General features: G+C 35.1%; 3 protein-coding genes across 7 annotated transcripts; 1 reads left to right on the top strand and 2 right to left on the bottom strand.

Moving 5' to 3' along the window:
• On the top strand, positions 1,371–8,131 carry LOC18612859 (transcription factor PIF1). Of its 3 annotated transcripts, XM_007049821.2 has the most exons (9): positions 1,372–1,777; positions 1,868–2,001; positions 2,101–2,968; positions 4,330–4,428; positions 4,526–4,591; positions 4,709–4,774; positions 6,194–6,589; positions 6,962–7,040; positions 7,408–8,131. In XM_007049821.2, exons 2-9 carry the CDS (start codon positions 1,913–1,915, stop codon positions 7,422–7,424), a joined length of 1,680 nt encoding a protein of 559 aa, XP_007049883.2. In that variant the 5' UTR covers positions 1,372–1,777; positions 1,868–1,912; the 3' UTR covers positions 7,425–8,131. The 3 variants fall into 3 exon arrangements, with proteins under 3 accessions (XP_017983598.1, XP_007049883.2, XP_017983609.1); XM_018128109.1 differs by lacking the exon at positions 7,408–8,131 and having other exon boundaries at positions 1,371–1,777; positions 6,962–7,401; XM_018128120.1 differs by lacking the exon at positions 1,868–2,001 and having other exon boundaries at positions 1,374–1,777; positions 7,408–7,742.
• On the bottom strand, positions 8,780–13,612 carry LOC18612858 (zinc finger HIT domain-containing protein 3). 3 transcript variants are annotated; one of them, XM_007049819.2, is made up of 9 exons: positions 13,336–13,612; positions 13,135–13,219; positions 13,016–13,047; positions 12,492–12,533; positions 11,860–11,979; positions 11,210–11,296; positions 9,430–9,518; positions 9,273–9,323; positions 8,780–9,118 (listed from the first exon to the last, which is right to left on the bottom strand). In XM_007049819.2, the coding sequence occupies exons 2-9, from the start codon at positions 13,212–13,214 to the stop codon at positions 9,095–9,097; spliced, it is 525 nt and encodes a 174-aa protein (XP_007049881.2). In that variant the 5' UTR covers positions 13,215–13,219; positions 13,336–13,612; the 3' UTR covers positions 8,780–9,094. The 3 variants fall into 3 exon arrangements, with proteins under 3 accessions (XP_007049881.2, XP_007049880.2, XP_007049879.2); XM_007049818.2 differs by having other exon boundaries at positions 13,135–13,246; positions 13,336–13,611; XM_007049817.2 differs by having other exon boundaries at positions 13,135–13,215; positions 13,336–13,610.
• LOC18612857 (26S proteasome regulatory subunit 4 homolog A) lies at positions 14,911–19,206 on the bottom strand. Its single transcript, XM_007049816.2, has 6 exons — positions 18,672–19,206; positions 17,680–17,925; positions 17,176–17,345; positions 16,895–17,111; positions 16,615–16,755; positions 14,911–15,311 (listed from the first exon to the last, which is right to left on the bottom strand). The coding sequence occupies exons 1-6, from the start codon at positions 19,152–19,154 to the stop codon at positions 15,228–15,230; spliced, it is 1,341 nt and encodes a 446-aa protein (XP_007049878.1). The 5' UTR covers positions 19,155–19,206; the 3' UTR covers positions 14,911–15,227.

Below are 23,340 nucleotides of genomic sequence, written 5' to 3'. Positions count from 1 at the left end.
TGTTTGTTTTTTTATCTAAGTGCTTATCTCTTTTATTAGACTTTTTTAAACAACCGTCTAAACTTATTTGAATATTTGAAAAACAATTTTAATTATTTTATTTGTCAAATTAAAATTTAGACTCAAATGAAGCTTTAAGTTTAATAAAATGAAGCATTAAATGTAACATATATAGCATTTATTCAAGAAAAGAGAAAAATAAACGAAAATTAAAAGTTGGATTAAGGCTAATTAAATTCAGTTACATGGGGGGTATTAAAAAGAGATGTGCACAAGTGAGTCGGCTCCTTTTTTATACTTAGAGAAAGGTGAATTATAAAGCGTTAATTAATTAGGTACACATCACAAGACAGTTTACCGTTAATTGTCATTTTCTACTTAAAGCAAATCCCCCGCTCGCATTCCATCAATTATTTAATTATTTTTTTTCAATTAATTTACTTGTATGGCTAGGTTTGCAATCATTGTTTTAAACAATAATTAAATCTAAGCCTTAATCTATTGTTTAATCTACAAACAGCATTTGGTTATCAAATTTGGCGTCAACACGGGCACATAACTAGTAATAGTACAAAGAGTATTATAATAAGGGAGCAAAGGGAATCAGCAATTTTAATGTAATTCGTAATTAACAGAGACAAAATCATTATCATCATTTTGTCAAAATACTGCTCACAAGTTGGAAAGTACAGCCGCATCCATTTGTTGTACCACCAAGGTAATTAGGCCAAATCCCTGTCACTATTGCATTGCATTTTCGTTAAGAGGATAAAATTAGACAGATATATTCGATTCTAAATTCCTTTCTTCATTCCTTGCTTATTCATCTTTAGCTGTCAGATACCAACCAATTCAATCTCTAGCTTTTTCTTTTTTTTAAAAAAAAAAAATTATTTTTTCCTTTTAATTTCATAATTATCAATAATTACTAAAACGAGAGAAACCATAAAAAAAGAGAAAGAGGAGGGGGGGAGGTAGGGAAACACAATTTGACCATTCGATAATGGTAGTATAAATTAGTGCAAGGAGGCCCCCACATAACCACTAGTGTCAATTTGTCGACGCAGAGATGGGGTCCTAAACACAACGATTTTGGGCATCTGATTACGATTGAGTTTATACTCCAAACCTAGCGCTCACCGCTCATTTCACACCTTAACATTACATCAAACTACCATCCTATCATCACCTTTCGTTTCTTTAATTGTACTATTTTCCACATGGTCATGATACTACTTGCAGTTATAAGAAAAAGAAGAAAGAGAGAGCGAGAGAGAGTTGGGAAAGACAGCGTTGGTTTGCGTACTGTCAAAAATCCATTTCGTCTTTTGCTTCATATTATTCGGAGAGAGAGCAAAGCAAAGAAGAGAAGAAAGGGAGAGAGAGAGAGAGAGAGAGAGGACCTTATCTTTGGGCTGCCTGCAAAAGACATTTAACGCAAAAGGCGAAAAGGAAAATACTAGAGCCAACAGAAAATCCTCTCAAAAAGATTAAAAGGAAAAAACACCCACACACTCACACTCACACTCACACAGAGAACAGAGAAATTCTTCTCCTCCCTCTTCCCTCTCTCTGTTTATTAAGACTACAACACGTCAGAGAGCTTCGTCCCTTCACATGGGTTTAGATTTTCAAATATTTTCTTTTTCTCGAGGGTTTATTCATCATCGGCAGCAGCAGAAATATCAACAAAAATAACACTCAGCTTTATTTCTTTTGGAATTTCAAGAGAAGAGAAACAATTCTCTAATTGATTTTGATAGCTTAAACAATCCAGGTGAGTTTTTCTTTTGTGATAGTGGTCATAACTTTTTTTCTTTGCTTTATTTGATTTCCTTAAAGTTGAGTTGTTTGATTGTTTTTATAGGTTATAAAGTTAGAAACTTAAATAATAATAAAAAGAGAGTAGAGGATGAATCACTGCGTTCCCGATTTCGAAATGGGAGACGATTATTCAATCCCTTCTTCTTCTAGCTTAACTCGCTCCAAAAAACCTCCCATGTAAGCTGCTGCCACTTCTTCTTTTTCTTCTGTTTTTGTTTTTTATCTCTTATTTTCAGAATTGTCAAGTGATAAACTGATGATGAAATTACGAAACAGGCCAGAGGATGAAATCATGGAGCTGTTATGGCAAAACGGTCAAGTTGTTGTGCAGAGTCAAAACCAAAGATCTTTCAAGAAATCACCGCCGTTCAAATTCCACGACGCCGATCAATCAGCTCCGAAGGAGATCCGATCATCTCCATCTCATCATCAACATCATCAGCAACAGCAGCAACAATCGGTTACCGATCATCTCTTCATGCAAGAAGATGAAATGGCTTCATGGCTTCACTATCCTCTCAACGACGCCAACTTCGACCACGATTTCTGCGCTGATCTCCTCTATCCTTCTTCTTCCGCCGCCGCCGCCGCTAATCCTTGCGTCACCTCCACCGCCACCGCCGCTCCTCCTCCACTCGGAAGAGTTTCTCAAGTTTCGGCTTCGGCGGCGGCGTCAGCTCCTCGGCCGCCGATACCACCGGCGAGGAGGAATGAGTTGGAGTCGACGAGGATCCAGAACTTCGTTCACTTCTCGAGGCATAAAACAGCGAGGGTGGAGCAATCTGGACCGTCTAATTCGAAGAGTGTAGTGAGGGAATCGACGGTCGTTGACTCGAGCGAGACTCCGGCGATGGCCCCCGATTCGAGAGGCTCTCAGGCTGTGCCTAGCAACACCGAGGCAGCATCTGGCGGGAACAACAACAATGCATCCGCCACCGTGAGCGCCGCTGCAGTTGCCAGCACGCAATCAGCTGGCGTCAGTGTAGATGCCACCAAAGACAATTTGGCCACGTGCGAGGTCACAGTAACGTCATCTCCTGGCGGCTCCAGTGCCAGCGCGGAGCCGGCGACTCAGAAGGCTGCGCCGGCTGAGGACCGGAAGCGTAAAGGAAGAGAACCGGACGACGCCGAATGTCACAGCGAGGTTAGTCCATTGAAGTTTAAAAAAATCTCTTCTTTCTCAGGCAGTGTATTTTTTCCTCGACTAACGTGCGCCGGAGGCTACGTCGTTTAACGTGAGCACCCCTTATTTTTGTCACTGGGCGTATAGTTTGGGTATTGTACACGTGTCACGCGAATCGCGTAGGATGTGCCACGTGTACGACACATTGGAGGGGAGGTTGACACGAGTTTAATGATTGGAGGAGGGAGGAGGGAGGAGGGAGGCAGTGTCAAGTGGGAGTGAAAAAATTGAATTTAAAATAAGAATATTTTTGGATTGATGGCGCGTATCACGGGACTGGTTTCCTCGTCCCTATTACACCCCCGGTTGTCAGTTAGCTTTTGGATAGTTTCTTTTTCTTTTTCTTTTTGGTGAATATTTCTATTGTTTAAATGCCTAAACATTCTCTAGTATTTAGCTGTTATAGTTAAGCACAATGTTAGCTTCTCTATGTTTCTTTTTGTACGTTCGGGGTGCATTGCATGGGAGTTGTGAAAGAAACAGCTATTTTGCACACCTAGATGCTAGTATGTAGGACACATTATTTGATTGCTCATGGACTTCTTTTCCCGCGGAAAAAAACAAACACATGACTAGTTTTGAGATTGAATTTTGATATTAACCTATCTAAAATTGATCATAAACCATTTATATACTACTTTCTTTTTTGTGGATATGAAGGTGATAATTGTTTAAAACAATAAATATAAAAAACAGATTTTAATGAAGAGAGTAAAATAAAGAAAAAAACGAGGAGAATGATAGATTTTAAGTGTAGTTTTTCTAAATAAAGAAAGAGAGAAAAAGAATGTAGATTTTATACGTTGGGAACCAAAATAAATTTTAATTATGGAAGCATCAATCTATATTTCTTTTCTTCTTCCGGAAAAAGAAGGGGGCCAGGGGCTCATATTGTTTATGGTTTAACTAAATTACGGGAAGGTTGAAGTGGAAAAAGTGTGGAAAATATAGCCTAGTCCTGGTGCTATGTTACAGTTTTCCTAGGTGTGACTTCATTTCGGTGCCTAAATGTGCAACCAAGTGTATAATTTCATGATAGAAAGACTGAGATCCTCAGGTCTAAGTCAGTTAAGAAGCCACACCTTATAAGGGCAGTCAGTTACACAAGTTTTAAAGTACTCTTATGGTAAACCCATGAGGGGTGTTTAAACCAAGCAATCTCTTTGTGGAAAATATACACTACCATGTGTATGTTGAGATTTAAGATGGTACTATATATATGTTTTAATGTGTTGAAAATAAGATCTGTGACTTCATTCATCCCCTTTTCTTTCTTTCAAAATTCATCTTCCTTTATAATGATAATTTTATTGTTGCCAAAGGATGCTGAGTTTGAATCCGCTGACACAAAGAAACAAACACGTGGATCCACATCTACAAAAAGGTCTCGTGCTGCGGAGGTCCATAACCTCTCAGAGAGGGTCAGTATTTTATTGAAATTAATTTACTGTTGATGATTTTGGTCTACTTCTGTGCAATTACATTCCTATAGAGGTTTAAAGTATCATTTATCTGCAGAGGCGCAGAGATAGGATAAATGAAAAGATGAGGGCTTTGCAAGAACTTATACCTCGTTGCAACAAGGTTTGTCATGTGTATGATTCCCTTATCTTTTCACTTTCGGTTGAGGATTCAATTTTCCTCATATTTATATTACTCACTCTGCCCGTTACTGACATATTGCTTTTTTCTGAGTCTCAGTCAGACAAAGCTTCAATGCTGGATGAAGCAATTGAATACCTGAAGTCACTTCAGTTGCAAGTTCAGGTATGTCTTTGCCTAATAGTTGATGAGAGATTATGAGTTTATGTTCCTGAGAGGTTCTTGAATTTGTGCCCTAGTAATATGTGTAACCTTTGCAAAGATGTTTAATTGTTTTTAAAACTCTATTTTAAAAGTTGTTTATTCATGGAGTGATTTAACAAGGTTATTATCCTTTTGTTCAATATTCTCGTGTAAAAGGCTGAAAGGCCGAAATGCAAGTAACTGCTGTCTTTTTTCATTAGGATACATGTTTTTGGTAACATGTGAGGATCATAACTTAATGCTACGGTTCTAGAAAGCCCTTAATCAACAATCTTTCACCTGCCTTATTGTGAATGTTTATGGAACTGTTAAATGACAGTGACCTTTTCCATTGAAGTGAATAAAAGATAATAAGATTCACCAAACACCACCAAGCTCAAGAGGCAAGATTTCTTTTGGGAACATTATTTTTACTTGATTTAGATGAGTAGATAAATTTTGAATTTTGAATCTTTGTCTTTCCTTCTTCCCCAAGCAAGAAGATGCCTAAATTAAGAACATGTATGCTGAAATTGTGTTCCAACCACAAAAAAAAAAAAAAAGAATGTTGGTAAACACCAAAGAACAAATTAGCACTGGAGCTTAATCAGTAATTCTTCCATTTATTTGAATGTGTTTGAAGAAAACTTTGTTCAATCGAATACTTCAGAAGTGGACTTCTGCAGCAAATCCCCTGGTTTTGCAAATTGTTATGTTGACATCCTGCAGAATCTTATCATTGTCTAACAAGGGTATTCATTACCAGAATTAATGCCAGCCTCACTCTTCCTCTATCTATCTCACCCTCTCTTATATCTCCATGTTGCTAAATGTGTGGCTTTTGTTAAATGCTCTGTCTTGATTGGATGAAATTTCAGAATTCTACAGTTGAGAATAATGCAGTCTCTCTAAAATCTAAGGAAGAGGAGTTGAGTATTTTGTTCTGTATTAGCTCCAGTGTTCTTATGCTGGAGATAGTGTCACAAGGCCATTAGCCCATTACCTTCTCCTAAAAGGCTAACCTCTTAGGATGTGTTGCGCCCACACTTATAAGTTTGGGACCTGTCTGTTACCTATCCGATGTGGGATTTTGTAACATTCTCTCCATCTAAATCAACAACGCTCTTGTTGCGGGTTTAGCCACCCTGCTTATTCCACCCATTGGAGTGCTTAGTGTGACATCAAAGTCGGGTTCAGGTTAGCTTTGATATCTCTTTGTCACGGAGCCATTACCCTTTCCCCAAAAGGCTAACCTATGGAGGTGTGCAGTATCCTATGATCAGCTGGGATATGATTGCTATGTTCTTTTCACATTTCATTTAATGAGAATTGTTTTATATCTTAGAGAACTAGCCTGTGCATCATTTATGACAAAATTTAGATTTTAACTAATTTCTGCAGATGATGTCCATGGGTTGTGGCATGGTCCCAGTGATGTTTCCTGGAGTTCAGCAGTACATGCCAACAATGGGAATGGGAATTGGGATGGGCATGGGCATGGGCATGGATATGGGAATAAGTCGGCCAATGATGCCATTTCCCAATGTTTTGGCCGGTTCAGCATTACCAACACCAGCTGCTGCAGCTCATTTGGGTCCAAGGTTTCCTCTGCCAGCCTTTCATATGCCACTACCAGTTCCAGCTCCTGATCCATCAAGAATCCAACCAAACAATCAGTCAGAAGCCATGCTAAACACGCTTGGCATGCAAAATCCAACCCAGCCGCGGGCCCCAAATTTTGCTGATCCTTATCAGCAATATCTTGGTCTTCAACAGATGCAATTACCCCCACTCCAGGTAATGTTTAGTATGTCATTTTGCTTCGAAGTTAGGGCATCGATGTCTAGTATTTTGACGTCGAACCTTCTGTATATCTATCATCAATTGAATTGTAACTTTGTTTAGAACAAAAAAAAAAAAATAACATAGAAGTCCATATTCAGAGCTTTCTCAGCTATGGTCTAGGCATGAGTTTATTGACTCTTGACAATACGTTGAAGAAGGTTTCTTGGAAACTCGCAAACTTAATTCTATATATTTTTTTTCTTTTTTATTTTCCTTAAGAAAAAGTTTCTTCAGATGTCTGATCTAACGCCTGGTCAATCACATTGAAACATCAGAATTGCTCTACGAGTATGAAGTATTGATTATGTTTTTCACCTTTGGCAGAGTCAAGGAATGGCCCAGCCAAGTTCCCGTAAACCAAGTAGCAGTAGGGGAGCTGAGAATCTTAAAAATCACCCATCTGGTAGGTCCATTACTTTCTAGTTCCACATTATTGCAAGATGGTTATTTACAAGAGTATGCATATAAGAAATGAGAAGACAGTACATGCCATGCCATTCCATGACCGCCTCTAATCATTTGCGCATGCATGTGCAGCCTTGAGCATTTGACATGAAAAGAAGCTGACTTTCAAACCATATTCTCTGGTTCCACTTTGACTGACATGGTTTTACCAATTAGATAGAATTCCACTTTTCATTGGAATCAAGTTAAACTATAATGAGCGATGTCAGTTCCAAGGAGGAGTGGGACATATTCATTAGCACTTAATTAGAAGTTCACTTACTGCCTAATCACGTGTGGTTTCTAATTAACTTTGTTGGATGAAGGTGACATGACACGGTAGCGGCTAATATGTTGGCTGGCTGGCTAAGTTGGGGCTAGCTACTCTCATTTCGGACTGATAGCAGATTCTGTTGTCTCAATTCTGGTTGACTGTTGCTTGTGTATTCCTTTGAATCGATAACATACAAAATTGAAGATAGAGTTCCTGTGCATTGCAGGTTGACAGTTGTGCGTCCGGGAAAGGTTCTCGCCTTTCTAAAAGTTTTGTAGTGTAAGAGAACTGCCTCTCCATTCAATTAGCTAATTTGTTATAAACACAGCTAACATGTAATTATTACACCAACATAGAAATAGTTCCTTACCTTCCAGTTTCGACTCTCACCTTTGTTTTCCCCTACATTTTCCCCTTACTAGGTTATATAGTTTGTTTTAATTAAAATTTAGGAACAAAACAAAACAAAAAAGGCCATCTTTGCCTTGGTGGGATGGCTCTGGTTTGCCGACACACCCCCAAATTGAGGAAAACGTTATCCATAGGCTAACACTGAAGAAAGTACGAAACGAAAACTGTCTTCATTGATCAGCTTATACGTGGAATTGTGGTCCATTACGTATCTATTTTTTTGGACTTGATCAGCAGGGGATGTAAGATTTAGAGGAACTTGGAAAAGAACATATTTCCTGGAGGTTTCAATTTGTAGACTGGTCTCAGTTGCAACCTAGCTATCTTGTGAACCTTAAAATGGCCCACATGATGGACCTTTAATATTTTCTGTCAGCTCATATTGAACTTTGCCCCAATTCTCTGAACCTTCAAAAAGGTGCATTTGAGAAAAGAGTGGGTGCGCCATTGTTTTCTTTTCAGGAATCAAAGAGCATGCCACCAGCAGGACCCCCTCAGCCATAATCGTAATCAATATGTGCTGAAGATAATTTAGGTTAATTGTAGTCAACTGTGCAAGTGGAACAGGCAAAAATTGGGACCTAAAACTGAAACTGAAGGGCAGAATTGTAGGAGCGGTCTTGAACATGCCCGAATAGCAGATAATCGGGTAAGAAGAAATCGCACGGTATTTGGCACGTTGACCAACATTCGGTAAGACTAAGAGAATGACCTCTCAGTATCGTAGTCTTGTTAGAGAAGAAAACATGTGTCTACGTTCAGTTCATGCAATAGATGATAGGCCCCTCGTTTTTCGCTGATTAGGACAATTACAGGCCACCTTGAAGAGATTGGCTTGACTTTTCGCATCATCGCCGCCCGAGACCTCATTCTCAAAAGCAACCCATCATTACACATGTACACAGGTGAGATAGACAACACAGAGCACCAAATTGTCAATCTCTCTCCTCAACCTTTCTTTCTTACTATTCATCTATAATTTACTATACATTCACAGGAAAAACAGAGAAATATTAACAGAGATTAAGGAAGCCCATAGCTGGCATTTTCATTGAGATATAAACTCACACATGACACCACATAACAAAAATGTGATTGCAAAACCCAGGAAGAGTTTAGCCAATTAATACATTTAATCAGCCTCCATTCTCAACTTAACGAAACATCATCCCCTGACCAGGCTCGGGCCAAGACGGCAGGATAACTTCTCTACAATCACACAAAACTTGGACATAATTATACTGACATCCGATAGAGTCAGCAAAAGACCTTCCAAAGTACGAGCCTTCAAGTACAAACATCTTTTTGCTTGCTATAACAATATGTGGTCATGGGTTGATCGCAGATAAAATCTGATAACACAGAAAACAATGGCAGTTAGCTTTGGAACATTACCAAATTCTTGTCAGTAACTATCAGACATTCATATCGAAACTGAACAAGAACTGATGAATATTGTTAAGCAGAAAAGAAGACTTGCACAAACAGTAGAAGATTTTAAGTAACCTTGTCACTGAAAATGCGGAATACATCAACCCCCATAGCTTTGTCAAGTTCCTAACAGAAGGTAAAAACAGATTTAGCAGGTACATGGACAGCATCAACCAAAATGATAATTAAATGTCCCAGGTCTCAGTTTTCAAGTAGGAATAACAGCACTCACATTCATACCATCTGGGGAGCTATCAATATCAGAGATGAGTTTTTGAAGATGTTCATCCTTCAAAGCTTCACGGACTTCACTGGAAGAAGCTGAATGAGAGAACATGGTAACTTTATGCTTGTTGTGTGGAGGGATTTAAACAGTTTTGGGCAACAAGACAGTTTTCTCTACAGATTCTCTGGCTCTAACATGGTAAAAATTATGAAAACAGTTGATCATTCCAACTAGCTATCTTAAGCAGGATGCTATTTAACCTTCTACCAACCACTCAATCTAGGGCCCAATGAGAGATTCTGAGAATCTGTTAGCTGATATGACAAAAACTTTGGATACAATTGACCAGTCCTAATAACAACATGCAAATCACATTTATTAGAAAATTTTGGATGATGCCAAAAAGGAATACATACAATACAATCAGCCTACAGTAAAAGGCAAAAATTCTACCACCAAATGCCTACTGCATCTCCTTTTAATGTTTTATGGCCAATGAATCATCTATACTCACCAACAAAATTTTGAACTCTAAATCATGGAATGATAGCACTATAAGGGTTCGTTTATTTTGCAGTAAAATATTTTTTGAAAAACATTTTTAGGATTTATGCTTATTTGGAAGACGGAAAATTAATTTCAGATGTAAAACATTTTACGAGTTAATAAGGTTAACTACGGAAAATGTCTTACGCCTTTGTAGGGCGTAAGACATTTTCAGAGAACAACAAAAACATTTTTATATTAAGTTTATGTGTATAAGTTTGATGAATATTAATATTTAACTTAAAATATTAAAAAAATAAAAATATTAATATTTAACTTAAAAAAAATTAATTTAAAATATTAATATTTAAATTATAAAACACTATTAAAATTAAAAAAAATATTTTTTTAATGAAACCATTCAATACAACTAAATTTTTTATTTTTAAATGAAATAAATCTTACTAATAATTATAATAAAAAATATTTCAATGATCATCGTTTGATGAATACACATTTATAATAAATTTAAATCTTACTAATAATTATAATAAAAAATATTTTAATGATTGTCATTTAATGAATACATATTTATAAGTATAGATTTTGGATATCTTACATAATTAATGAATATTTATATTTTTATAGTTATTAATAAAAAGTGATACGATGGAAAATTTATTGAAATTAGAGTTTATTTTCATTATAAATATGTTTTTAAAGGCTTTGGGAAATATCGTTTTTGATTTTGTCCATTTTCAATTTCATTTTTAATTTTGATCTCTAATTAGTGAAAATCAAATATCAATATTGTTTTATAATCAAAACCTATTTATTATTTTAACATCTAAATAACTTCACTATAATGGAAACCATTTTTCATAAAATGATTCACACAACAAAAAATGTTTTCGACAGTTTACCAAACAACAGAAAATATTAAATTTTCCTATAAAATATTTTACACAGAAAAAATTTTCCTCCAACAAGTCATTTTCCAGTTACCAAACGGACCCTAAGCTTTCAATTTATCTCCCATGAATATGTCAGATTATGAATTCTCATCAAAAGCTATATTTGTACAGGAATTTTCAATTTATTCAGCCATTTTCATGTTCTCTATTTTGTTGAGTTCTTACAAATCTAATGACCAAGCTTTCCATCATCTTTTTTGCATTTTATTGTACTTCAAGGTCTTTATGGTTTTAGCAAATATCAACATGATTCTAGTTCAAACTAAAATTAGGAGTGGAAACAAATTTTATTCAATCTTGGCTTCGATAGAAAAAATATATCATACCAATAGCCTGTAGTTGCAATATTTGCAGCATCTCACTTGGGTCATCAACTTCTAGTTTCTTTTCCACCTGAAATCTTGGACTAGCAGCTAAAAGAAATGAAACAAATAACTTTTTGAGTTCTGAAAGTTTCATGGAAAAGACAAAAGGGGATTTGATTAAGTTGTTGATTTTAACACACCATGTAAATGAAAAATTAGTTTGCATGTATGAAAATGATATTTCATGAAACTGAATTCTGAGTCATGATGATCTCTAGAACTCATCTTAAAGTTAGAATGTCAAGGAAGCAAACTGTATAACATGTTTCCTTCGACCAGGCTGAAAAACCATAAAGGTACTTCATTAACTATATCAAAAAAGTATTTGTTTTAAGAGCAATGATGATTTTCATTGATGAAAAGTGCTTATCAAGGCTCTTTATAGTTCACAATATAGCACATATAAAAAAAAGTGAATTAATCTCAATTTTGAAGCAGACTACCTACTGGAAAAATCATTCATTTAAAGACAAGTTTCTTTTCAATTTTGATGAAAATCTGCGAACAAGCATGCATATATATATAAGGATAAACATCAAACCCATCCTCGAATTATTAAAGCAAGGAATTAAATTACATAAAAGCATGCAGTTGAGGAACAGAGTTCTTACTGGATCTTTCTTTAGTGGATTCTGGCTTGAGACTGGGGGTCCCGGCATCATTACTGGAGTCCAGCTTGACACTGGTGGTTTCTGCATCATTAGCGGACTCTGACTTGACACAAGGGGTTCCTGCATCATTTACACACTCACATTAATTCTCATTAGGCCGTTTCTGGAACCACAGAGCTTGTGTTGATAATATATATCACTTATATATTTTCAACTTTTTGCCATGTCATTTGCTGGTTGAACTGTGACCGAATTGACAATATATATCACTTATACCAGTAACTGGCTTATACAGCTCAGTATGGCTATTTTTTTTTTTTTTGAAAAGCAGCTCAGTATGGACTATTGAACAGACCAGAAGAAGTGTTGATATTCTTGATATTACTAAAGAAAATTAAAAATTCTAAGTTATCACTGCGTCAAATTTTATAGCATCATCTACACAAAAAAGCACCACAAAAGGCCACAAACTTAGTAAGACATATATGTAATAATATTATCATCCCCCAACATGTACCAATTTATAAAATAATTTTTTAGAACATCAAATTCATGAAGAACACAAGCATCCTTGATTAAAGTATAAAATTGATCATAGGAAAAACATCCAATTCAAGATAAGAAGTTCTCACCAGATTTTTCCTCTGTGGATTTCGGCTTGGTGCAGGGGGTTTCTGCATTATGCAGAGAAGCATATTAGTTCCTGTATCTAAGTATCACGATGAAAAATGCCACCTTAAGACTTTACAAAAACACAAGTAGGATAAACAAGACAATGATACCCAGATTCCCACTTTAATCTTTGACTACAAAATTTAGATTTTAGGAATTGTTTGTAGGCTGGTGGAAACTAAGCTTGAGACCGTATACCATTGGTTCACTTATTCTTTTGGCTCACACATATTTCAACTTCACTAAACAGAAGGAAACTGCTGACTTTCGTAATACTGCTAAAGCAAAAGTAAAATGTTAAGCTCATCTCTATATCAGAACATAAGTCGATGAGAAAGCATTAGGCCAAGAAATTTCCCATAATATATGCAAAAGGATGAAGCAAAATATAAACATCCAATCAACATACATGAAGAAATAAAAGAGTTATTGGATTTCAATAATGAATAAACAAAAAAATCAAGCGAGACTGTGGGTGCCATACCTTTGTGTCTCTTGAAACATGCCAGAGAACAACTGGGAAGTAATGGAACAAGCAAAAGAGTAAAATAAAAAATACCCAGACAGAAAAAGAAAAGAAGAGAGAGAGCGGGCAGAACTTACTAAGGAACAAGACAAGAGGGGCACTTGTACTTGGATTGAGCTTGGTTGCAAACTTGACACTGCCGTGAAGGACCTCCCATTCTACCTCTTCCACAAATAACAAAGCAACAACCTACTTAACATAATAACGTTTGATTACAGAGCTAAAAGTTAACCCTAGAAGACCAAAACAACTATTGATCTTAGGAGGAAAAGAGTTACGAGAATGGCGGAGTTGAGACGACGCGTCGACTCCCAGTTCAGTCCTCTGCTCTCTGTCTTCAAGTTTCAAGATTTTTCTCCTTTGTCAAAGTGCTGTGTCAAATCGGTGAGGTGCTCGGGGTTGATTCAACTGTTGAAACCTTTACTTTTTCTAATTTGTTTTTTCTCTTGAAAAGGGGGAGTGAAAACAGGGAGTTATATCTTTATGAAATTCTAATTTTCGAGCTACAAGAAAATAGGGGAAAACTCTAATGGTTAATAGCAAAATAAGCCATCGGTCAATACAAAAACTATCATTCAAGCCCTAAAAGTCTTCCTACAATTTTGTTTACTACCATATTATAATTTTTAGTATGAAATAAAATAATTAAGATCAATTAAAAAAAATTATATAAAATAAGGAACAAAATTTTCACACGCCAAATTCTTGAGTTTATTCCTTTTTGACCTTTTTCTTCCTTCTTTTCTTTTTCTTTTTCATTTATTTTTTTAAAAAACTAAAGAAAGAAGAAGCAATTGAAGTGATGGCACTTCCATGGAGTTTCCCAAGTCAAGGTTTATTGATTGTTATGTTATATGACAAATCATAGATCATAGGTTTTTTTTTTTCTCTAAATAAATATTTAGGAAAAAGGAAATGAAAAATAAATAAAACGAAATTCAAGATAAATTGCAATACAAAGAAAACGGAACAAAAAAACACAAAACTCAACGACATATTAGAAAAATCTTAAATTTTTTTATTCTTATAAAGATTGAGAAAAAAAAAAGATTCAAAATTCAAAATTACATTCATGTACTATTTAAAGGTTTTTTTTCTTTTTTAACAAAAAATCTAATATTATTACTATTATATACGTTTAAGAGTTGTTCCGTTTTTTGATAAATTTTTTCGATTTTAACATTTAAAATTATATATAAACTCGAAACAGACTCATTCCGCTTTGGTTTATTAAGTAATTGAAAATGATATGAATATGATAATTTTAATTAAAATTAAAACTTATATAATTTATTTTACTAAACAGTTTTAATTTAATTTTAAAAATTATTATTTTTTTATAAAAAACTTCATAATAACTTTTAAATTAAAAAAAACTAAGCCAAACAATTCTATATCTTGTTATCCAATAATGTTGTTAACTTAATTTTCCCTTTCCTTTTTTCCTTGTTCTTTTGTTGTTATTTAAATTAAAAAACAATTGATTTTTGAGAAGATCCCATGTGGGACTCTCAAAACTCAATTACTTGAGCATCAAAGATCCCATGTGGGACTCTCAAAACTCAATTACTTGAGCATCGCTGCCATATATTTCATAAAATAGATTTAAAAGATCATTGGTAGAACTTGTTTTTAAAGTAGTTACATTTTTTTTTTCCATGCATTAACATGTCTTTTTTTTTTTATATTTTATTTTTAAAAAGATGAATTGATAAATTTTTCTATCCGATGAATTTTGTAAAAATTGTTAATATTGTTAATTTTCTAAAGAATCAATTTTGGTAGTAAGTATAGATATTACCTGTGGGTGATAATTTATGTTAAACATAGTTTTGAGTATTCAACCCTAGAAGTAAAGAAATTAGGAATCACCATCAGCAATCATATTACCTTACATAAATCATCATCATTTTTTTTCCTATAATGATGAATCCAAAACCAAAAGGAATGTCTCAACTCTCAAGCATCAGTAAAGAGTGAAATCCAATGGGGTTTCAATCAAGTAGACAAGTAATCACTCAAGTTTGCCTCACAGGTACAGCATTTTGATGCCTTGATATTTGCTAAACCGTCTGTGCTTGCCAGGAATGGAATACCCCAAATAAGAAGAATGGGTACAATAACTCAAATCCAGATGAATATCTTGGAAATGTATGTAAAACAAGTTTTTCTACATATAAAGTCCTTCTGGAACCCCTTCTTTCTTTTTAAACATCACCTTCTCCTTCGCCTTCTTAAAGTCTGCATGCGTCACCTGAAACATGGGATTTCCAAAATTAGACCCTTGGACCAAAAGCAATTACTTGATATACTTAGATTCAGGCAAAACTTCTACCAACAATTTAAATCACCCACCATATGCTATATATACAGAATTATGACACCAATTGCGAGTACCAATGACAAGTCTAATTCTACGTCACGCAGAGACGATACATCAGAGTTACCCTTCACTAGGGGTGTGCAAAGTCAAACCAAACCGAAAGGAGTTCAGTTTTTCCAGTTCAGTTCAATATTCGGTTATTTCAATTAATTAAGTTCGGTTAAAACGGTTTAATTAGTTCAGTTTTCGATTTCGAATTTCCTTAACCGAAATAACCGTACTAACTGAGTTGAGTAATACTTGAAGAAGATAAGTGAACTTCGAGTTCAAAAAGCAAAACAAAATTCTTCCTTCTTTGTTATTCAAATAAAAAAAACAAAAACAAAACAAAATGTCAACTATTAGAAAAAAACAAAAAAAAAAATCTCAACATTCACATTTTTTTCCTCCATCTTCATGAGTTCGGTTTTTGCTAACCGAACCGAACAAACTGAAGTAGTTCGGTGTTCAATTTTTTGGTTACAAAACTACTTCGGTTCTGTTTTGCTTTTTTAGAGGAGTTTGGTTTTTTCAGTTTTGGGATTTTCAAAACTGATTTCACCGAACTAACTGTTTGCACACCCCTACCTTCACTGCTTTTTGCAGAATTATGGCACCATGAAAAGTCCAATACAGCCAAAAATTGGCCATACCCAAAATATAAGTAATTTCTCAAGGAACCCAAAATATAAGTAGTTTATCAAGGAAATAACCTAAATTTGAAGAAAATGAAGCTTTCTACTTGCAGAGAGAAAGGAGATCTACACTGTCCCTTATGGATCTTAATATCTTGCAGAAGAAAACATTTTGACACTACAGTTTTCAATTTATTCATTTTGTAAATAACTCTAAATAAAATGTTAAAACGTTCAGTTCTCTTCCAAGGGAGGTCCATCTTTCTGCATCTCTTTACTAAGAACACAGGATGAAAGAATATATCGGCAATAAATCCTTTTTTCTCACTAAACAACAAAAATTTAGCAAAATTCTTTTTATCCTATGAAGAATTGAAAGTGAAAGGAGACTTTTATGTATTTATGGGTTTTACGAGTTCATGTCAGTTCTAATGGCTATGAATCTGGTATCCAATTCTAACAACTATAGATTCCGAAGGTATATATGTTGTATTAAACTTATATGTTACATAATAAAATACCTTATAATAAGAAAATAGAAGTATTTATATAAATCTCACCTTCATGCGGCGTTCCCTTAAAGCAAGTAAACCAGCCTCAGTACATATTGCCTTTATATCAGCTCCAGAGAACTCATCTTTAGTCATAACAAATTCTTCCAAGTTTACATCATCAGCCAATGTCATCCTTGATGTATGTATCTGTAGTCCAAAGATTTGAAAATGGCTTAGCATAATAATGAAGCTAGCCTAAAGACACTAACTGCATAATGAAAATGAGAAGAGAAAGGTAAAAATATGTGATAAAGAGTTTCAAGACACCATGAAACAATATACATACCTGGAAAATACGCCTCCTTGTTTTGATGTCAGGTAAGGGAAATTCAATCTTCCTATCGATTCGACCAGGGCGAAGCAAAGCTGGATCCAGACTTTCAATTCGGTTTGTTGCAAGAATCACTTTGACATCTCCTCTTGAGTCAAAGCCATCTAATTGGTTCAGCAACTCCAACATGGTCCTCTGGATTTCACGTTCACCACCAGAATGGGCATCATACCTGTAGAGCAGCTTATTAATGACAAAGCAGACTTCCACTATAGCATAACTGTTTCAAAACATACCTCTTAGTACCAACTGCATCAATTTCATCAATGAAGACAATTGATGGGGAGAGGTCATCGGCAACTCTGAAGAGTTCCCTAACTAACTTGGGACCATCTCCTAAGTACTTCTGAATTAATTCACTGCCAACAACACGTAAGAAAGTTGCTGATGTAGAATTTGCCACTGCCTAAAAAGAACGTAAATGACATAACGAGCTCAGATCCATTGAAACAGCAGAAACAACCAGATCAACTAACCATGTGATACTAGTGCAAACAAGTTGCTATGTCCAAAATAAATAATTAAGAGTTGTATAATATACATAAAATCATATATTTGGAAATTTGTCATGCCTGAAACCTTGTGTTCATGTCTAGACATGACATGTTTTATCTTCTAATCAAACAAGAGATTAACTTAAAACTCAGGGATGATGGAAGAACTGAGATTAAACCATCAAATATTACAGACAGATGCACATCAAAAGAAAAAGGTCTAGCAAAAAAACATAAGAAACAAACCTTTGCAAGCAATGTCTTGCCTGTCCCAGGCTCTCCATACAATATAACTCCTTTTGGAGGCTTAATACCAATATCTTCATATAATTCAGGGTGAGTAAGAGGGAGCTCAACAGCCTCTTTAATCTCCTGTATCTGAGCATCCAAACCTCCTATATCCGCATAAGATTCCAATGGAGCCTTTTCAACCTTCATCACTGATACCATTGGATCAACTTCATCTTGCAGAAGTCCAACAACAGACAGAACCTGAGACATAAAATAACCAAGCATAAATTTCTTTCTAAGAACAAAGGAATTGCATGAGATGGAACATAATGTCTGATAGAAAATGCTTACAATCTAATGAAATAGTAGATGTGGAACACTCAAATTCAAGAAGATGGTTCCTATTATCCTTTTGATATAGACACCATTCAGTAATAGGTGAAAAATTAGATTTATACTAGTATTTTGGATTAGCAAGGGTCTGACTCACACAATATCCGCTAAGGCAGGAATATCATCAACTATGATAGCAAAGAAGCAAGTTGATGAGCCAAAACCCCATTCTTGGCTTGTTTATTCAAATTTTACATCAAGCCTCACTCAATTTTATTTAAGAAACTTTCAATATTGAGAGATAGATCATGGTTCAAACTCATTTACAAACTCAAGTTTGACTAAAAGTTCATTTTGAAGCTCAACAAGTTGCTCCAATTTAAGCTTAATTAAGAATGATTATTAAAACCCTCTTACCTAGTACAATTTCAGAAGAAATTATCTCATATATGATAAATATCAAACCACTAATTCTGAACAGCAGCAACTTCAATCAGATTGCAGCTGCAGACCCAAAATTTCAAAATTACCCTAGAACTGATTATAAATTGCATATTCAAAATTCAGCAGAATAGTCTAGTACTCTTTCAGCTAAAATAATACTTAAATCGTTTTCCTTTCACAATCTCCAGTAAAAAAAAAAAAACATCCCCAAAAAGACAGACTTTAATTACCTTATTGTGCATCAAAATAGCACAACCAGGCTCCAACTGATCCTTATCAACAAACGATAAAATCCCAACATAATACTCCGGCCCAACCGACGACGAAACAATCGCATGATTCTCATCGATCAGCTCCTCCAAATTACCCACACTCATTGGCGACCCTCTTAAATCATCGACTTTAGATCGATCCTCCTCCGCTTTCTCTTCCTGCGGTTTGAGCCGTTCCTGGTTAGCCACGAACTCTTCTTCCATCAGTAAGTAGTCCTTGATCCGCTCCAGCTTTAACAGCCGGAGCTTACACTTGGTCAGCGGCGTTACTGTGGGGAGCCGAGCAGCGGCTTCGGGTCCTTTCTGTTTTCGTTGCCTGCGACCCACCCTGGCAGGGGGTGCCGCTGGCTCAAATTTCTTCTCTTTCTTGTCAGAGCCATCGGATTTCCGGTCTCCTGGGAGACCTTGCCGGTTCAGACCGCCCGGTGTACCCTGACCCATGCTTTAGGGTTCGTCTTTGGTCCCTGAGAATTGAGCTGATTTTTGGAAGATGTTGGGTATTTATTTGAAAGTTGGTGCTTTCTGGCCAAGTCACCTCATGGGTTTCATTTCACACCGGGGAACGAGCGTTTCCATTTCCTGTGTTGGAATGCTGGGCTCGGATCAATTGGATCATGTAATTTCTCCTACTCATTTGGGCCTTGCACTCATAAAATTTAGGGTCCTCATTGAGCTTTTTTAAAATGATTTTTTTAAAAAATGAAATAATTTTAAAATTCAAATTATAATTATAGTAGTTTGTTGGAAAACATACATTATAGTGATTTGTTATAAAATAAATATTGTAATATAATTTAATTAAGCACATTATAAAAAATATGCTTTCACTTCTTTTATACCAAATGCTATTCAAGTGTTATGTTCTTTCAATCAATTCATTTGAATAAAAATAAAATTTACAAGATGAGAAAATATTTATAATTTTATATTTGGTTGAGATATACTTATAATCATATTAAATAAGGGGCATTTCATAAACTCATTGGTGCAAGCATCAAGAAACATGAGGAGAGGTACTTCTCATCTTATTCTTAATCCAGATGGAAAATTTAAGACAACATGGATAGTATTGATGAAAGTCTTGGTTCCTCCCCACATCTCCCTTTCTTTTTCACCAACTAGCTATGCCAGGGATCCCACTGATACTTGAAACGATATTGTTTGTGTAGAAAGCTGTATAAATATATTCCATCATTTTGGGATCTCCACCGGCAATTCCCACCACCGCATTCGTTTTCGATGAATTTGTCATCCACCCAGAAAACGTCTAGAGTCTTTTGCCCACCACTCCACCACATATGGCAGGAGAAGCGAGTTCTCGAGAAGAAATCAGTGCGAAATTTCCATTGAAACTCACCGTGGACAGGGATATGGTGGAGGCCAAGGTCATCGTCTTTGGATTTACAATGTGCTTCGAGAGTCTCGTTTGTGCTAAACCCATTGATAACGTGAACGCGACACCTATTCATGATGGAGTAGGTGACAAGAGATTGACTCATGCAAAGTATGAGAACAAGCATGATCATCAGATTTTGGGTGGGATTCATTTTCTTTTTTTCCTTTTGCTTTGGTTATGAAACTGTTGTGAATGGTTCATATGGTTTGGTTTTCCCATCCGTCCTTTTATATAGGTGTAGAAAGAAACCATGCCTCGCTAATAGTATCAATTGATAGGTCCACAATTAAGACACATTTATTCCCTTGTGTAACCATGACTTTATTTCTGTACAAAAAAATAGTATGACTTTAAATGAGAAGCAAATACATTCAAGTTCTTAGAGCATGCATTTATGGGGAATTGGCAGAGAATCAGTTGGTTCTGAACTGAATTAACTATGGATTTGGAATAACTTAAAAAAGATGAAACAAAAACAACGGGGAGATTTAGAGTTATTTGCATGAAAACTGATATAATTATACTGCCAGGCAGGCTGACAAATGGATTATTTATTAAATGCATTTGAGTATTTGACTCATTAGTTGGTACATGATTTATTGTCTAAAGAGTAAGATTCAAATCCTCATTCTCCCAATTAAAAAAAATGAATTATTTATGAAAGGTGCAACTAGTTAGGCATGGACAAAGGAAGGGAAGGGTTAGCTTCTTATATTAGTTCTGTATGCACGATTACATATGTACATCCAGAGAAACTTTACTGATGTATTTGGAGTAACAAAAGGCTTGACTAACTTCTGAAGTACTAAAGGAAGGATTTAGCCCTGTCAATAAAACAGTTTAGCCTTACGAACTGCAGAGGTTAAGCTAATATATACCTTCACAAAATTAAAATTCGATAACATTAATTAAGAGACTTGATTAATTTCTTTGATTAAAGAAAATAAGTTTGGGGGTGTTAAATTGTGAATGAAAAAGAAAAGAAAAAGAAGAAGAAAAATATGAATATATATATATATATATATAGAGAGAGAGAGAGAGAGAGAGAGAGAATAAAGTGTTTAATTAATGAAGGAAAAAAGGTTAAGAAAATAGAAAAAGGGTGATTAGGAGAAGTGAAAAGTAAAACTCATTATAGGTCTTAGAATGATTATGTGTTTAGGGTGATTTGAGCTACAAATTTTCCTAAATCCTACCTTTACCATAGCCATACATTACAAGCTTAATAAAATCCTAAGGATCCTTGAGTACATTAGTGGAGAGAGGGATGAAAAGCAAACATATGAAATTCATGACTAATTTGAATTTTGCACAAGTATAAACCTATCCGAAGGGCATGATATTCATTGTAAGAAACTACACACACATGGGAATCCATTTGATTACATGCTTTTAATTGAGTTAAAATGTAAACTTGTGCAATATTTATGATTTGCTTTGAGTAGGGAAATAAGATAATTGACGAGGAAATTAAAAATTGAACTTTTACTTGGTGTAACTAACTTGTAGTTAATTAACATCACCTTTCATGTTTCTTTCTTTTGTTTCAAAGTTTTGCTCGAGGACTAGCAAAATATTAAGTTTGGAGGTGTGATAAAGATATTATATAGAGTTATTTTGCACTATTTTTAGGCATAAAAAGAGCTAAGTCCTTGTGTTTTTAAGTTGCATTTAGGTAATTTTCAAGCTTTTCATTATTAAGTTTCATACATGTTTAATTATTTTAATTCAAGTAATTTTAATTTAATTTCATGTTAAAAACCCCAATTTGAGCCATCACTGATTTAGTACTATTATTGTTGTAGGTTTTTATGTGCAAGAGAGCTAAATGGATGATGCACCGTGCAAAATGGCTTGAGGTGTCTCCTGAATGTACTGTAGTGTTTTAAGTGCAACTAGAGATACAGAAGTTTGATCACTATAATTCTTGGACTTCTAGAAAGATAAGAGGAAAAGCTAAAACTTTTGTGCTTGTCACTTCACCTAGCTTTGATCGGATCATGGTCAAAATCGCATTGGAAGCTGAAGGATTGTTGTAAACTACACAACAGTAAATAGAGGGCCTGACACGTAGACGCTAGCCACTTAGCGCCTAGGCACTAGCCACCCCTCAACCACAATAGCACGGAATAGAGAGCCTAGCACCTAGGTGCCAACCACTCGGCACCTAAGCACCAGCACGGGGGACTATTTTCTGCACATGACGATTTTCTCATTTAGTGCTTTTTAATGGGTGATATAAATAGGCCATTTTAAGTGGGTTTAGGGGGCTGGAAGCATAGAATATTTTCTGGAAAAGGATGGTTTCTACAAAAGGAGAAGAGGGGAGAAATCAAAGGAGATTTGGTTCCAAAAGCTATAGCAAATAATTTCTCTCATTAGTTTTCTCTCTTTCTCTCTATCTTTTATTGTAAAAATGAGTTATGTTCTAGAAATATTAAAATTTGTTGTAACTATGATGAACTAAATAGCTTTTATCTAGGATTTTGGTGGATTTCTACATGTAACTTGGATTATTTGTTGCTCTTTTACTTATTTTTAATGGGTATGTTGATGTTTATTCAAATATGAATTTATTGACTATTGATTGCTTGATCACTTATTATATGGTTGTGGTAGCTAAATGAGACTTGACAAAGTTAGTTTAGATTAGAACTAGGTTTGGATAATATGTGCTCATATTGTTAGAAATTAAGTGCCTTGATTAGCAACTAGGTTAGATATACGCCTAAATGCCACATATAGTCTAAATAGAAATTATGCCTAAAGAACTTAGTTTAATTGAATCCTATAGACATATAGAGACCCAATTAATCTAGGCAATTGTACAAATACCTAAACATAGGATTGTACGTGGATTAGAATTCTAGACTAGCATAAACTCCCATTGAATTAAGTAATTAGAAAAATAACGATCCAAGTGAAATGTTGAATGAAACTATAATCCTAGACTTTTAAAATATTACTTCCAGATTAGTTTACCTTGCATTTCTTTAATTAGCTTAATTAATTAGTTTGTTTTTAATTCATTTTCCACACTTTGGTTTAGCTTGGATAAGATTAGCTTGACCCAATTTTAGTACTTAGTGAAGAATTATAGCCAACTCCTTATGGGATCGACACTTGTACTTATCATTTTATTACTTGTTCATGGTGTCACGACCCGGAACCTCCCTCAGGCTCATGACAATCGCAGCGACGTCCCTGATTGACACTCATTATCCGGAAGAT

Source organism: Theobroma cacao, chromosome 1 (assembly GCF_000208745.1).
Source record: "Theobroma cacao cultivar B97-61/B2 chromosome 1, Criollo_cocoa_genome_V2, whole genome shotgun sequence".
NCBI lineage: Eukaryota > Viridiplantae > Streptophyta > Magnoliopsida > Malvales > Malvaceae > Theobroma > Theobroma cacao.
The sequence above is the reverse complement of the archived record's forward strand: the minus strand, read 5'-3'. Positions and strand labels throughout refer to the sequence as shown.

Coding starts and splice junctions, on each gene's coding strand:
- LOC18612858 (XM_007049819.2), bottom strand. CDS start 13,214: ATGGGAGGTCCTTCACGGCAGTGTCAAGTTTGCAACCAAGCTCAATCC. Junction 11,297..11,859: donor ATCCACTAAAGAAAGATCCA/GTAAGAACTCTG, acceptor CATTTCTTTTAG/CTGCTAGTCCAAGATTTCAG. Junction 9,324..9,429: donor GCTCCCCAGATGGTATGAAT/GTGAGTGCTGTT, acceptor ACCTTCTGTTAG/GAACTTGACAAAGCTATGGG.
- LOC18612857 (XM_007049816.2), bottom strand. CDS start 19,154: ATGGGTCAGGGTACACCGGGCGGTCTGAACCGGCAAGGTCTCCCAGGA. Junction 17,112..17,175: donor GATGCAGTTGGTACTAAGAG/GTATGTTTTGAA, acceptor GCTGCTCTACAG/GTATGATGCCCATTCTGGTG. Junction 16,756..16,894: donor CAAGGAGGCGTATTTTCCAG/GTATGTATATTG, acceptor TTTGGACTACAG/ATACATACATCAAGGATGAC.
- LOC18612859 (XM_018128109.1), top strand. CDS start 1,913: ATGAATCACTGCGTTCCCGATTTCGAAATGGGAGACGATTATTCAATC. Junction 2,002..2,100: donor CGCTCCAAAAAACCTCCCAT/GTAAGCTGCTGC, acceptor ATTACGAAACAG/GCCAGAGGATGAAATCATGG. Junction 2,969..4,329: donor ACGCCGAATGTCACAGCGAG/GTTAGTCCATTG, acceptor TTGTTGCCAAAG/GATGCTGAGTTTGAATCCGC.